At 29.0% G+C, this 14,278-nt stretch overlaps 1 protein-coding gene across 1 annotated transcript in view; it reads right to left on the bottom strand.

Moving 5' to 3' along the window:
* Positions 1–676: 676 nt before the first annotated feature.
* LOC142317855 (peripheral plasma membrane protein CASK-like) overlaps positions 677–14,278 on the bottom strand; it is a 391,942-nt gene continuing 378,340 nt past the window's right edge. Inside the window, exon 12 of the mRNA XM_075354404.1 lies at positions 677–883. Within this exon, the coding sequence (XP_075210519.1) occupies positions 677–883 (207 nt within the window). The remainder of the gene's footprint in view (positions 884–14,278) is intronic.

Below are 14,278 nucleotides of genomic sequence, written 5' to 3'. Positions count from 1 at the left end.
TTTTACATGGCATACATTTATTACTTTACTTTATTTACTTTAGTTTTAATCGATTCTGACTTACATTTTAATCAATTATTATAGAATAATATGAAAATAATAATAACAATAAATCAATGTCTCAACTTAGTTCATTAATCATTACTGTTCTTCAGTCATACCACAATTTTGATCGGTTAGTAATGTTGTTAATTATTCTTCTTGAGTTCCTAACCTCTTCAAATGAATTCTACTCAAATAAAATTCAACTAACACAAATCCTTTGTAAGTTCCAGAAAGTGTATTTTCTATCATTTAGTTTTTTCAACAATTCATCTTACTTATTTACAGACAAACTTGTTTTCTCTAATCAAATATAATTCAAGCCTAATCACATTATATTTTAGGATCAATACAATTAAAAAGATATAATCTATGTAAACAATACAAATTTTGTTAAAAATTTATAAAAAGCAGGACCATTGTCAATTGTTCTAGTAGAAGAGACATGAAACAACTTTTTTGTAGTTATTCAGATCTTTGTTTTTCTACTACAATTAACTAAATAAAGATGAAACTTTTTATTTCAATAAATACAAAAGCAAAAACTGATAATAAAATATATATGAAAACTTAAAATAGCAACTGTAATTAATTACAAATAAAAAGAATAAGTATTAAAACATAGATACAAATATTATAACAAACATACCCTGAAATGAGGCCGTGAGAGAATCTCCCGTAGTTCTTCAAGGTCACCACTAAGTTCTAGTTCAAGATCTGAAGGAGATGTAGTCTGCTCAAGATCACGTATCGCATCCAATGTGTCTCTACACTTCTGCACCGCATCACTAGGTGGAGCTCTAGTTGGGCTAACTACTTTGCTTGAGATACGGTCATACAACTGTAACAAAAAAAAAGAATTATTAAAATCATATTATTCATCCTTTCAAAAAAATGAGAATAATCATTTATTAATTATGTAAAAAAGTACTGACAAAATTGCATTATATAAATTATAAATTTGTAAATGAATCTTATAGATTTCCTCTAACTCAGAAATTACACTAGAATTCAATATTTCACACAGATATGAGTTTCTCTGTGACTAGTTGGTAATAAGTTACCTGATGGAAAATAACTGGCAGAAAAATTATTACAACATAACTTACTAAAATGTTGATACACTGATTATTTGGCTGTGCTATATGGTAGCTTCCACTATAGGTTCCCCCTTTAATATATATTATACATAATACACAAATCAAATTTCATTATTTGAAATAGTAATGATAAATATTATTACCTTTTCAAGTGAACAAAAAACAATCAACTTAACCTGAACAAACCAAATAATATCAATGCAATGTTATGTAACCCCAGCTGAGACAAGAAGCTAATTATATCTCATTATTTTTTTTGAGCCTCTTTTAATTATAACCATAAAAAAAAAAGTTATGTGTAGTCTTGCTATGAACATATATAAGTACGTGGTAAGACTGCCATTCCCACTGATGTGGTATATATAATTTTCAAATATAAACTAATTAACTATATCATCAAATAAAACCCTATCTGTAGATTTTGGAAATGTAGAAGGCATGGTCTAGATTAAATCACACTCATACTTTGATTCTGTTTCATGGATAAATAGTTTCTAATGTGATATAATTGTTTCTTACATAATTTTTTTACCAACATTATGCAGACTGATCATTTTTTCTGTTTAACTCATAAGTGGCAAAAAAATTAATCACAAACTCATTATCACCCAGCTAGGTAACTCTACTAATGACAATTCTATACATATCATAGAATAGAATCAATTCAAGTAAAATTCTTAACTTTTAAAAAGTAATAAATTTAATAAAACTCGCTCTGTAAATACAAAACATAAATAAGTATTAAATAAATTTTAATTCAATTTTATACAATAATAGAATTAAATTTTAAAGTGATTAGGACACTTTAAAATTCACATTTAGAAAACGGTAAACAGTATATTTGATCTATACTCTGTTTGTTAAGTAGTATCTGAAAAATATTTTGTACTGTTTCAGCGAATGAAGTTCATTATTTTTAGATGTTAATGTAAAATTAGACCATCTATTGGTTTATTGGTTAACTCATCGCAAATCAGTTGTTTAACAGTAGCTGATCTTCAAAGTCAAAGGTTATGAGGATCAAATCCTGGTAATGGTTAGTTGCTTTTTAAGGATTTGAACACTGGATACCGGTATATTTCATGGTTGGGCCACATCTCAGGAATGGTTGGCCAGAGTCTGTACAAGACTAAACCTTATTTACTTGACGTACCCATCATTCTCATCTCGTAGGATCATAGGGGGGGGGGGGTTTACTTATTGTTCACTAATTGAACAGATTGCAATGTGTAGATATTACGAAAAAAGAGTATGGCAAATTAGAACGCTATATCAAATATTTTAGAATATAGCTGTTAGGATGAGAACGGATGTGTAGAGATCTCCATCATGGAGTTTTGGTGTGGGAGAGTGTCACACTACAGGTCAGTTGTCAGAACCTAGCTCCTGAAAGCAGACCAGAGCAAAGAAAGATAGGTTAGAAAGATAGATTTGTTAGAGGCTTATTAAATTTGTGAATCTGTTTCTTGATTTTTTAAGTAAAACAAGATGACTTGTTTTACAAAACAAAATTTTCGTTTTTGCGATCAACACTTGTTTTGCTGGTATGAGTATTTTTGGTGTTAAGGACTTGATACAAATTTTTTTTTGGTGTTAAAGACTTGGTATGGTGGTAAATAATGATCTGAGTGCATTGTCTAATTAAAGTTAGATGTAGGAGTTTTTGTGTGTAATCTTTGGTGTTAGAGGAAGGTCTTTTGAAGGTAAGAGGAAGATGTTAGGGATTGCACTGAATCACAGGTCTGTAATTCGGTTAACTTGGTAGTTGAGTGTTGTAAGTTATAGTAGGCAGGTGGTAATAGTTAGAAGAGGCCATAAAAGGGCAATAGTAGGTTGTGTAAATACACTGATGGAAATGTCTGCTGAGACATTTGCATCAGTGGCATCCTGACAGAGGCCAAATTGGTGACTGTGTTCTGCTATGAAGTTTAGAGGGTCTAAAAGATGATGACCTCTAGTAAAGACCATTAGGGTTAGGAATAGAAGGAGTGGTGTGTAGATCAGGATCATCACAAGGCGGATGGATGTCTTTCCCTATGAGGGGTCAGTACATCTATTAACAAAATTAATAAACAACTTACTGGTTTTTTAATTTTATTATAATAAATAAAAGTTTTATTTTATTATAATAATCCTATATATATTTATATAAACAATAATTAAAATTACATGTTATTACTTTTACATAGGATCCACAATGTTATTAATTTATGCTTATTATATTATCAGTTATAAATAATTATAAGATAGATTATATCATGGTTAAGCAAAGATTTAAAAATCAACTCATCAACTACAAAACTTACCCTGGAGGAGATATTGATAGTGACCATAATTTAGTGATAATGAAATGTAGATTGGGGTTTAAAAACCTGAAGAAAAGGTGTCAGATAAATTGGTGGAATTTAGAGAAGCTTGATGAAGAGGAGGTAAAGAAGATTTTTGAGGAGGACATTGCAAGAGGTCTGAGTAAAAAAGATAAAGTAGAAAATGTAGAAGAATGGGAGAATGTTAAAAATGAAATTCTTAAATCAGCAGAAGCGAACTTAGGCAGAACAAAGAGATCTGGTAGAAAACCTTGGATTTCAGACGATATATTCCAGCTGATGGATAAACATAGAAACTATAAGAATGCTAGTGATGAAGAAAGTAAAAGGAACTATAGACAATTAAGAAATACTTTAAACAGGAAGTACAAACTAGTGAAAGAAGAGTGTATTAAAGAAAAGTGTTCAGAAGTGGAAAGAGAAATGAACATTGGTAAAATAGAGCACACAGGAAAGTTTTGGGGTACATAAAGTCGATAGGCGAGTGATTTATATTGAAGAGTTATACAGAGGAAATGAATTAGAAAATGGTGTTCTAGAGGAAGAAGAGGAAGTCAAAGCAAGTCCGACAAGGATTTTCCCTATCTCCGTTACTTTTTAATCTTTACATGGAACTAGCAGTTAATGATGTTAAAGAACAATTTAGATTCGGAGTAACAGTACAAGGTGAAAAGATAAAGATGCTACGATTTGCTGATGATATAGTAATTCTAGCCGAGAGTAAAAAAGGATTTAGAAGAAACAATGAACGGCATGGATGAAGTCCTACCCAAGAACTACTCCATGAAAATAAACAAGAACAAAATGAAAGTAATGAAATGTAATAGAAATAATGAAGATGGACAACTGAATGTGAAAATAGGAAGAGCAAATATTATGGAGGTAGAAGTATTTTGTTATTTGGGAAGTAGAATTACTAAAGATGGATGCAGCAGGAGTGATATAAAATGACGAATAGCACAGGCGAAAAGACCTTTCAGTCAGAAATATAATTTGTTTACATCAAAAATTAATTTAAATGTCCGGAAAAGATTTTTGAAGTAGATGTTTGGAGCGTCGCTTTATATAGAAGTGAAACTTGGACGAACTGAGTACCTGAGAAGAAAAGATTAGAAATTAGATTAGATTTGAAATGTGGTGCTATGGGAGAATGTTAAAGATCAGATGGGTGGATAAAGTGACAAATGAAAAGGTGTTGTGGCAAATCGATGAAGAAGCATTTGGAAAAATATAGTTAAAAGAAGAGACAGACTTATAGGCAACATATTAAGGCATCCTGGAATAGTTGCTTTAATATTAGAAGGTCAGGTAGAAGGAAAAAATTGTGCATGCAGACAACGTTTGGAATATGTAAAACAAATTGTTAGTGATGAAGGATGTAGGGTGTATACCGAAATGAAACGACTAGCACTAGATAGGAAATCTTGGAGGGCTGCATCAAACAAGTCAAATGACTGAAGACAAAAAAAAAATGAATATTTAGCTTATTAAGAATTTTATTTATTGCAATAAAATGTTAAAACATCTTTAAACGTAGATAAATGGTTTCCATTTTTTAAATCTTACCTCAAATTTTTCATTAACTTCAGTTTAATAAAAATAATCATTTAATATTCTATTCAGAGCCATAATGAAACTGATATGACGTACATGTCACTCCTGAAAAATGTATAACTTCTCCCTTGAAAAACACGAATGCCACACCAGATTTACTGGAAGAGGAGAAATGGTTCTCCTTCACTTAGGCAGTAATATTGTTTTTACACACCAGTATACCAAGCCGACCAAATTCCAGGATATTTAATACTGTAAGTATAACCTTCATTCCATTCACCACATGGGTGTACAACATACATTATTATTTTCAGAAAAACCAACTTTGACTGTGCTTCTTAATCAGGTGCCACAGCCTTTAAGAAAGAGTCAGACAAATTACATAAAAACAACAAATTAATGTATCTCTTTTCTATCATAAAGTAATAAAATGTACATTCTGTTTCTCTACACAGTAAGAGAAAATACTTAGATAATTTATACTTAATGGTATGATGATTTGATTACTGAGCAACACAAGTCTAGAACTACTATTTACCTATCAACTATGTCACTGCAATCAAAATAGGAAACATGAATCGTATTCTATTATTTTGCATAATTTACACTAAGTAATATGGTATTTTTCTTTATTCATTACAATTTTCATTGAGTATGAAAAAATATAGCAAAACTTTTTAAAATATCAAAAGTTATTAACAACTTACTTTGAAAATTACATGGAAATTTTTCTTCCAAAAAATGTATTCAAAGCTCATTATTGAGCTCCTTCTACAGTGGCCAATAGTGACTATTATAAATAGTCACAATTATCAATATTGTAAATAGTACCTATTTTCAATCTTTAACATGACTGCTTTTTAGAAAAGCTTTCCACTGTAGATGAATAAAGACTTTAAGGTAACTGTCATTAATAACAGTAGTTAAAAGGGATCTGCATGCTTAGCTTAAAAAATTTTTTCTAAAGACATTTATTTCTACATAATCTTGAAACAGATTCATTACAAATAAAGATCTAGCATATTTTAAACTGTTCTTCATTATTTATTTATTATTAATTTTCATTGTACTTACAGGATTTTAACAGCAAATTTAAAAACTTTTTTGAAGGGTAAAAAAAAGTATTTAGAATTGCTGCTTGTACTTAATCAAGCATTAATTTAAATAAATACAATAAAATATGAAGACAAGCTTCCTGGAATTTTTATCTTTCAGACGTCACATTAACTTTAAAAATTATGTAAATCTATTTTATTGGTTACGCAATTTAAAGTACGTTTATTTCACATTTAAAATTTAACAGAACATCTCTGCTGTAAAAAACTTTACACTATTTTCCATGTTATGGTTTTTCTTTATTAAATTACATTATTGTGATTGTTCAGTGCTAGATGGCAATGCACTACTCAAATAGTCAATCACAACATAATTCATTAAACTGTGTTGCTGTATTTTTTCAATTTATTCAAAAGATTTTACAACCATTTATTTATAACAAATTATAGAGATATATAAATTTATATTACATACATAATGCTAATATTTTCTGAAAAATTAGAATCCAAAAAAAATTACAATGAAATTGTAAACCGTACAGTAAGAGCCTCACAGATATCATTTCTTCCACTCAAAAAACAAAAATTTCTATAATATAAATAAAACTGGTTTTAACAAAATAATACTGATCAAAAAGATAAGACATTACCATTTCTATTATCATAATTTATTAATTTAGAATTTGTTTAAAAAGAAATACATGTGAAATATATGTAATGGACAATAGATATACATTAATAGATAATAAACAATGTTTAAGTGTTCCATATAATAAACAAAAAAAAGAAAAATTTGTTACAAGACTCTTACGGGCCTGATTTCATTTATATGTAATACACATCACATTTACAGAAATAATACAATTCTTATGATTATTTGTTGTTTAATAAATGAAATCAAGCTGTTAAGAGTTTTGTAACAAATTTTTCTAGTTTTTGCTTATTATATGGAATGCTTAAACACTGTTTATTATCTATTATTGTATATCTGTTGTCTATTAGTCTATTATATATATTTAACATGTATTTTTTTAAACAAATTCTAAATTAATAACGGATTTTGATAATAGAAATGGTAGTGTCCTACCTTTTTTTATATCAGTTTCATTATGTTAAAAACAGTTTTATTTATATTACAGAAATGTTTGTTTTCTGAGTGGAAGAAATGATATCTGCAAAACTCTTTACAGTTTACAATTTCATTGTAATTTTTTTGGATATCACTGCATTTTGTTAGATTATTCTTTTATTGTTTTTTTATGAATTACTGATTGTTAACTTACAGATTTATAATTAAAATTTATTGCCTTTCTAGAACAAACAAATTGAATTTCAGAGCCAGTTTTATTTTGTTGTTAGTCATATCATTCACTTCATACCATATTTTTCCTTTTTTAATAAAAGTAGTATTATAAAGTATAATAAAAGTAGTACCTTCACAAATCGAAGATCCATGATGTAATATTACACTTACTACTTATACCTTCAATTTTTATCATATCCATGGACGTACTTTTTATATTATTATTAAATTAATTTTTTTTAATTTCTCCATCAATTAGTTCTAACAGTTCTAATTGTGAAATAAAAATTTTACCGATCGATTTTATTTCTGATTTATGTAACAAATCTTAGTTGCCACATTTGCAACACTTTCCTACTGTTCGTGTTTTTTTGTGTTTTATTAGCATTTTAAGTAAACCTGTAAACTAATACTTTTATTTTTTTTTAATGAAGTGATGGGAATTGAAAAAATTATTTCATCTTCAGTACTTTCTTTTAGATAAGAGCATTTACCATCAAAACAAGCTGTAGTATATTTTCTTTTAAATTTTATTGTTTCAAGTATATTTATTTTTTATGTTACCTAGTACCATCAAGTACTGCTACCTAGCGGCGCAGTTCATAAATCCAACTTTTTGAGGAAAAAGTGACAAATTCAAGTCCCGCGGTTCATCAAATGGAAGAAAAAACATTGTCTAACAAAATTTGAGGTTTTTTTGAAAGTATTCTTTATTAAAAATCTAATTAAACTAAAATATAATGTTTTCATGCTTAATTTTTAATTTTTTTTCATTTTCATTTCACTTTAGGCCACGTCATGTTTGACTGTAAACATAGTTTGTTGACTTCGCCATGCCATCCAGTTCTGCAGACTATTTAGAAGTTAACAAACTTCTTGATACAACTCCCATCCACTTAAACAACAATCTCAACTAACCATTTCAGCTGAATAAATTGTTTAATAACAATTTTAAATTGTTAATTTCAAATTGATTTTAAATTAAATTTATTTACATTAATGAATATATCAAATAATTTTTTTATTAAAAATTATATATATATATATATATATATACATACATACAAACATTTATTTATTTATTAACTTGATTTCAAAATGACATCTAATTTCTAAATTAATGTTAAGCAATATGTAGCATACAAGAAGCTATTAAAAATAATTTTGAGCAAAAAGAAAATCCAACTGGAATGCTGTTACACAAATGTGATTTTTTTTTTATTATTCTGTACAGGTCAATTCATGAATTTTTTTTATTTATACTTTATTTCAAAAAACTGGTATACGGTAAAAGTCAAAATAATTCCTCTACTTGAAGAAGGAGAACCATTTCTCTTCTTCCAGTAATTCTGGCATGGCATTCTTGTTTTTCAAGGAAAAGTTATGCACTTTTCGGGAGTGACATGTACGTTATATCAGTGTCATTATGGCTCTAAATAGAACATTAAATGATTATTTTTATTAAATTAAAGTTACTGAAAAATTTGAGGTAATATCTAAAAAAAAAATAGAAACCTACATTTATCTAGGTTTAAATATTTTTTAACATTTTATTCCAATAAATAAAATTGTTTTTTATACAATAAAGATCATAATATTTACCAAAATACCTTTGGGAAAGTTTTTATATTAAATATAGAATTGATGATCTAATATTTATATTGTTGCACTAAATTTTTTGTCATTCCAAAAATACAACTAGCCTTTAATAAGGAAGTACAGCCTTATAGTAAAAAAAAATGTTATTTTTATAAAACTTAACTTAAAGAATGTGTAATTTAATGAGAACATTACAAACAAAATCTTTTTAGATTAAAAGGAAAACCAAGGTAATTTCTTAAGCTAAGCACTATCGGAAAAAAAAATATTGATAAAAATTCCATATTATACCTGGAAGTTTTAAATAAAATAACATCAAAACAAATAAGTGAGTATAGTGAATAAGCAAAATCTGTGCAAGATAATATTTCAATTTGGAAAGCATCAATTGAATTTAATTTGATATATTTAAATAATTAGTATTAGCCAATTGATTAAGAAAGATCCTATTTTAATGTGACCTTTTGGCATTTCATCTGTGTTTGTGATTTGCATCACAACAATTACAGTGATTGAATTTTTAATTTTTATAACTTTTTGCATAAGGGTCTGTTACGCCTTCTCTCTTCAGTCACTGCCTGACAGGTGCTCTTTATACATTTTACTAAATAATAATGTTGTAAATGTATTTTTCATATTTTGCAATTAAAGAAATTTAAAAACAAAATATTTAAAAAACACAGTAATATAGTGGAAGTGCTTCATTTCCAATTGTCAGTCAGTGTCTGATATCCATGAAAACAGTGCTAATACATTAAGATTATTTTTGACATTGGTTAAACTCTCTCAGTCAATTACCATCAATATAATCAAAATTTCCATCTTGATTTTATTTTATTGTATTTATCTCATTGTAGAAATCAATTTCGTTAATTCAGTACAATTTAAATCAGTAAAGTTAATTTAGAAAGTAGCGCGTTAATAAAATTTACAAGTAAGATGACAATAATATAAACTATTTTCCATGAACAGATGTTAAAATTTTAAGACTGATTGAGTTATGTAATCAATACATAATTTCAAATAAATTAATCAGGAAGCAGTGTATAATAATTAGTTTAGAGGTTATATTCGTATAGTACTTACATTAAAAAGAAAATGGGCTGCAAAGAGTCCAAATGAAAAATGTAAAATCTATTTCCTATTGACAGTATCTAATCTAGTAATTGGTTGATAGAAGGCTTCCATTGAATTCTTTTGTCTGAAAAATCTTTTCACCATACCATATACACAATCTACAATTTATATCAATCTTATTTGGACTACAAAAGGTATTGTACACCATCTCTGTTGAGTATTCTTATTTTTCCCTAGAAAATCTTTTTACAAAACTACCATAAAGGAAAAAATAATATCATTAACTATAAAATATATTCATTTTTTTATTTCAACAAAAATATAGTAAAATTACAAAAATGTATAACATTCAACAATATGAAATACCATTAATTATCTAGTAACACGCCATTCATAGTAAAATATCTCTAAAAAGGAACTGAAGTAAAAGGTTTCTAAAGGTCAGAAAAGAAAATTCATAATATCAACAAAAAAAAAACGCAAAAACAAACCGGATCTAAAGAATAACAGAAAATTACATTAAGTTTAAATTAAAAAAACTTTTTTTTCAATATCATGATATTTCATCAGAATTTTTACAGAAAATTAAGTCTTTCTTTTTCTGTTTAGCCGCCGGTAATTACCGTTCAGATAATACTTCAGAGGATGAATGAGGATGATATGTATGAGTGTAAATGAAGTGTAGTCTTGTACAGTCTCAGATTGACCATTCCTGAGATGTGTGGTTAATTGAAACCCAACCACCAAAGAACACCAGTATCCACTATCTAGTATTCAAATCCGTGTAAAAATAACCGACTTTACTAGAATATGAATGCTGGAACTCTCAACTTCCAAATCAGCTGATTTGGGAAGACGTGATCACCACTAGACCAACCCGGTGGGTAAAAATGAAAATTAAGTCTGGAAAAATTTTCAAGAATTAAAATTAAATTATAGCATACAATTAATTACAACAAATAAAAGAAGATATTAATACATGATTATACATGTGAATGTAAAGGTGAAAGAATTATTTAAGTAATACAAAATTGTTAATTTACACTCACAAGTACAGATGTTGCCGCATAGGGATAATAAAAATCTTTAACATTGTAGTATTAATACTTTTTTAATAACACAACCTAATGTTCACAGATGCAGAACCGTTCATGCATACAAACGCAAATTTGACTATGATTCCCATTATTTGTATGTTACTTTTCTCGTACCAATTTAATGAGTTCAGAACTAACTCTACAGGTAGTCCCCTCTACCAGATAATACCGCTGGCTCTATGGGGTCCAACTCAGCATTTTCTGAATAGAGAACCTAGTAGAATCATACACTTACAATACACATAATGGGGAAGAAATGATCAAAGATAAGGAAAGAACAGTTAGAAAGGATGAAGAAAGAACAGTTAGAATTAAAAAAATGACTGCTAATTTCACACAGTTCCATGTGAGATCAGGTAATTATTATCCAGATAGAAGAAATACGTTAGTAACCAACAATTTTGTGTTCAGACAAGATATATACATATATATATATATAAATGAATGTTTATCCCGTATGCGTTCCTATACCATTCGTCTGATTGCGATGAAACTTTGGTGAGTTGTGCCCATGCCCACAAAGGTTTCTGAGTTAGTTTGGAAATCTCAACCCCAGTGCCACCTAGTGGTTGGTGCTGGGGTTGGGATTTTCTAAAAATTGTATTTACAGTCCGATTGGGCTCATATTCAGAATATGTGTTACATAAAAAGAAATACCTCTGTAAAAAATATACCCGCTAGATGGCACTGGGGTTGAGATATATGGAAAAATTGCATTTATGGTCCGATTTAGCTAATGTTCAGAATAAATATTAGTTACCTACAAAGAGATATCTTTGCAAAAATGGAAAAAGGGATTAAGAGAACAAAGGAAGAAGGGAAAAGGGAAAGATTAAATTTTGTGAAGTTCCATAATGTTCAGTTTTTAATGTTTTATCAAACTTTCATTTGTGTTCACTTAACCTATATATGTGCTCAAATCTAGCAATGAAAAAGCATTGCCAGGTCAGCTGGTGTGTGTATATATATATATATATATATATATAAATAAATAAAAGGAGCAACATAAATTCTTTTCCTTCAAGAAATAAGGAGCCACCTGAGAAAATGTGGATGATTCCTAAAAAAAAAAAAAAAACAAACTATCCATTCTCAGAAATATAAAGGAATAATAAGTAAGCAATCAACTGAACAGAAAATATTCAGTCAGGCCTTCACTGGAGGTTGCAATTCCCCATAAAACAGAAAAAATTCTCAAATTTTAACAATCCAAAAATTTCATTCAGCTGCTGGAAGTAAATGAGAGTTATTTGGAAAGTTCTCAGCCTAACAAAAAAAAAACACAGGATAACTATGAATTGAATCTGGGAGCATTACAATTTTTACTTAATGAAAAGACAACAGCTTTGGGTGTAATAATTTCATTTTTTTTAAAAGCTTTAATATTAACATATATGTTTTAATTATATTAGAGATGTTAGTAAAGAGCCCTCAAAAGCCAACCAGAAAGGCTTACATTAGACTGGAAATACCCAGAACAAGTTTACAAAAGATTCTACTTGAACTGAGTTTAAGTGCTTTCAGCCAATATTACTGTAAACATTTTATGAATACAATTTTGAGAAAGGATGGAATTTTGTGACGAATTTATGAAGCAGATATTTATTTGTCTAGCTTAATGATATAGTCTCATGAATCATGCTTGAAATACAGAGGAACAGTAAGACATTAAAATTGTGTTTATTGGTCCGATGAAGATCCCCATGTAACAATGGAGAAACTGGAGTACATGTTTGATCAGGACTAACAAAAACAAAATGTATAAATCATATTTTTCCAATAGAAGTGTAACAGGCAAATCATATCTTTAGATGCAAGAAGATATTCTTGTTCATGAGGCATTAATTAACCCCGATATCAGCAGTACCTATATTTAATAACAAGAAGGGGCAACACCTCATTATAGTCATACTGTTCAAGTTGAAGACTACTTTAATCAAACTTTTCCTGAATGGACAGGATGCCAAGGAATGATTTAATGGCCACCACATTCGAGTTTGATGCTTGCGATTATTGATTTTGTGGAATCATCAGACATGGTTTTCTTAAATTCAAATGATGACCTGACCACCTCAATATAAGACACAGTTGATTTTATAAACCATGGAATAACTTTATCACAAAGAGTATGTATGTAACTCAGTGGTTAAATGCTACCCACAAATGCATCAGGGCAGAATGGATGACCCTTTGAACAACTCCGAGTGAGTATGAAACGTGTATTGACAAAACATTTTTTAAAAATTCTCTATATTATCTGTTTTCATATTAGTAATTGGAATAACTGATATTTGGTCTACCTAACATATTTATTTTCTTGCAAAAGATTATTCTAGCGTTACCTCAATGAATTCTCTTCTCTCACTTAATCCCCTGCTGATGTTTGGATTGGTTTGACTCCTAAGTCCGTATGCTGCTGTGGGTGTCAATAGTTGTCTGATTTCATTAACAAGATGCTTCCATGCATGGCGATCCATGATCGTTTCCTGGCCTCATTAAGTTTAAGTCTGTGGTTTTTTATAGCATCATCAATCTGCTTGATCCAAGTTTCCTGGAAGCTATTTATTGGACATTCCAATGGTAGGTCACTCATTTCAATGGTAGTCAGTTTCCACTCATTCTACAGACATGGCCAAACCATCGCAGTCTTCGTTTTTGAATCTTTTCCTTGACTGTTGGCTGTTGATCACAGCAATGGCAGATATCCTCATTTTAGATGTGACTGCAAAATGGGACTCCGATGATTTGGTAGTGTTCATGTTTCTAATGCATACAATAAAATTGGGAAGATCAAGGTCTGGAAAAAACAAACTCGGGTCTTCAGAGAGATGTTTTGTTTCCACAAGCACCACCTCGGGAAGCAAATGCTTCAGTTGCTTGACAAATTTGACTCCTTTATTTCTACTGCAGTTGCTACTTTCTTCTTCTGGACCAGTAAGCCCAAATATTTGAATTCTTGCACTTATTTAATCTGGACACCATCCAATTGGACCACACCATCAATGAACTACTAATACTAATAATAGCTAAGATAATGCAGATTCTTATTGATATATAAATATAAGTTATAACATGAGCTATAAAATTACTAACTTTAAATGGAGTGGTTTCTCTCGCTCTCCAA

The sequence above is a fragment of the Lycorma delicatula genome, chromosome 1, assembly GCF_047948215.1.
Source record: "Lycorma delicatula isolate Av1 chromosome 1, ASM4794821v1, whole genome shotgun sequence".
NCBI lineage: Eukaryota > Metazoa > Arthropoda > Insecta > Hemiptera > Fulgoridae > Lycorma > Lycorma delicatula.
This window is presented reverse-complemented; position numbering and strand designations above follow the sequence as displayed.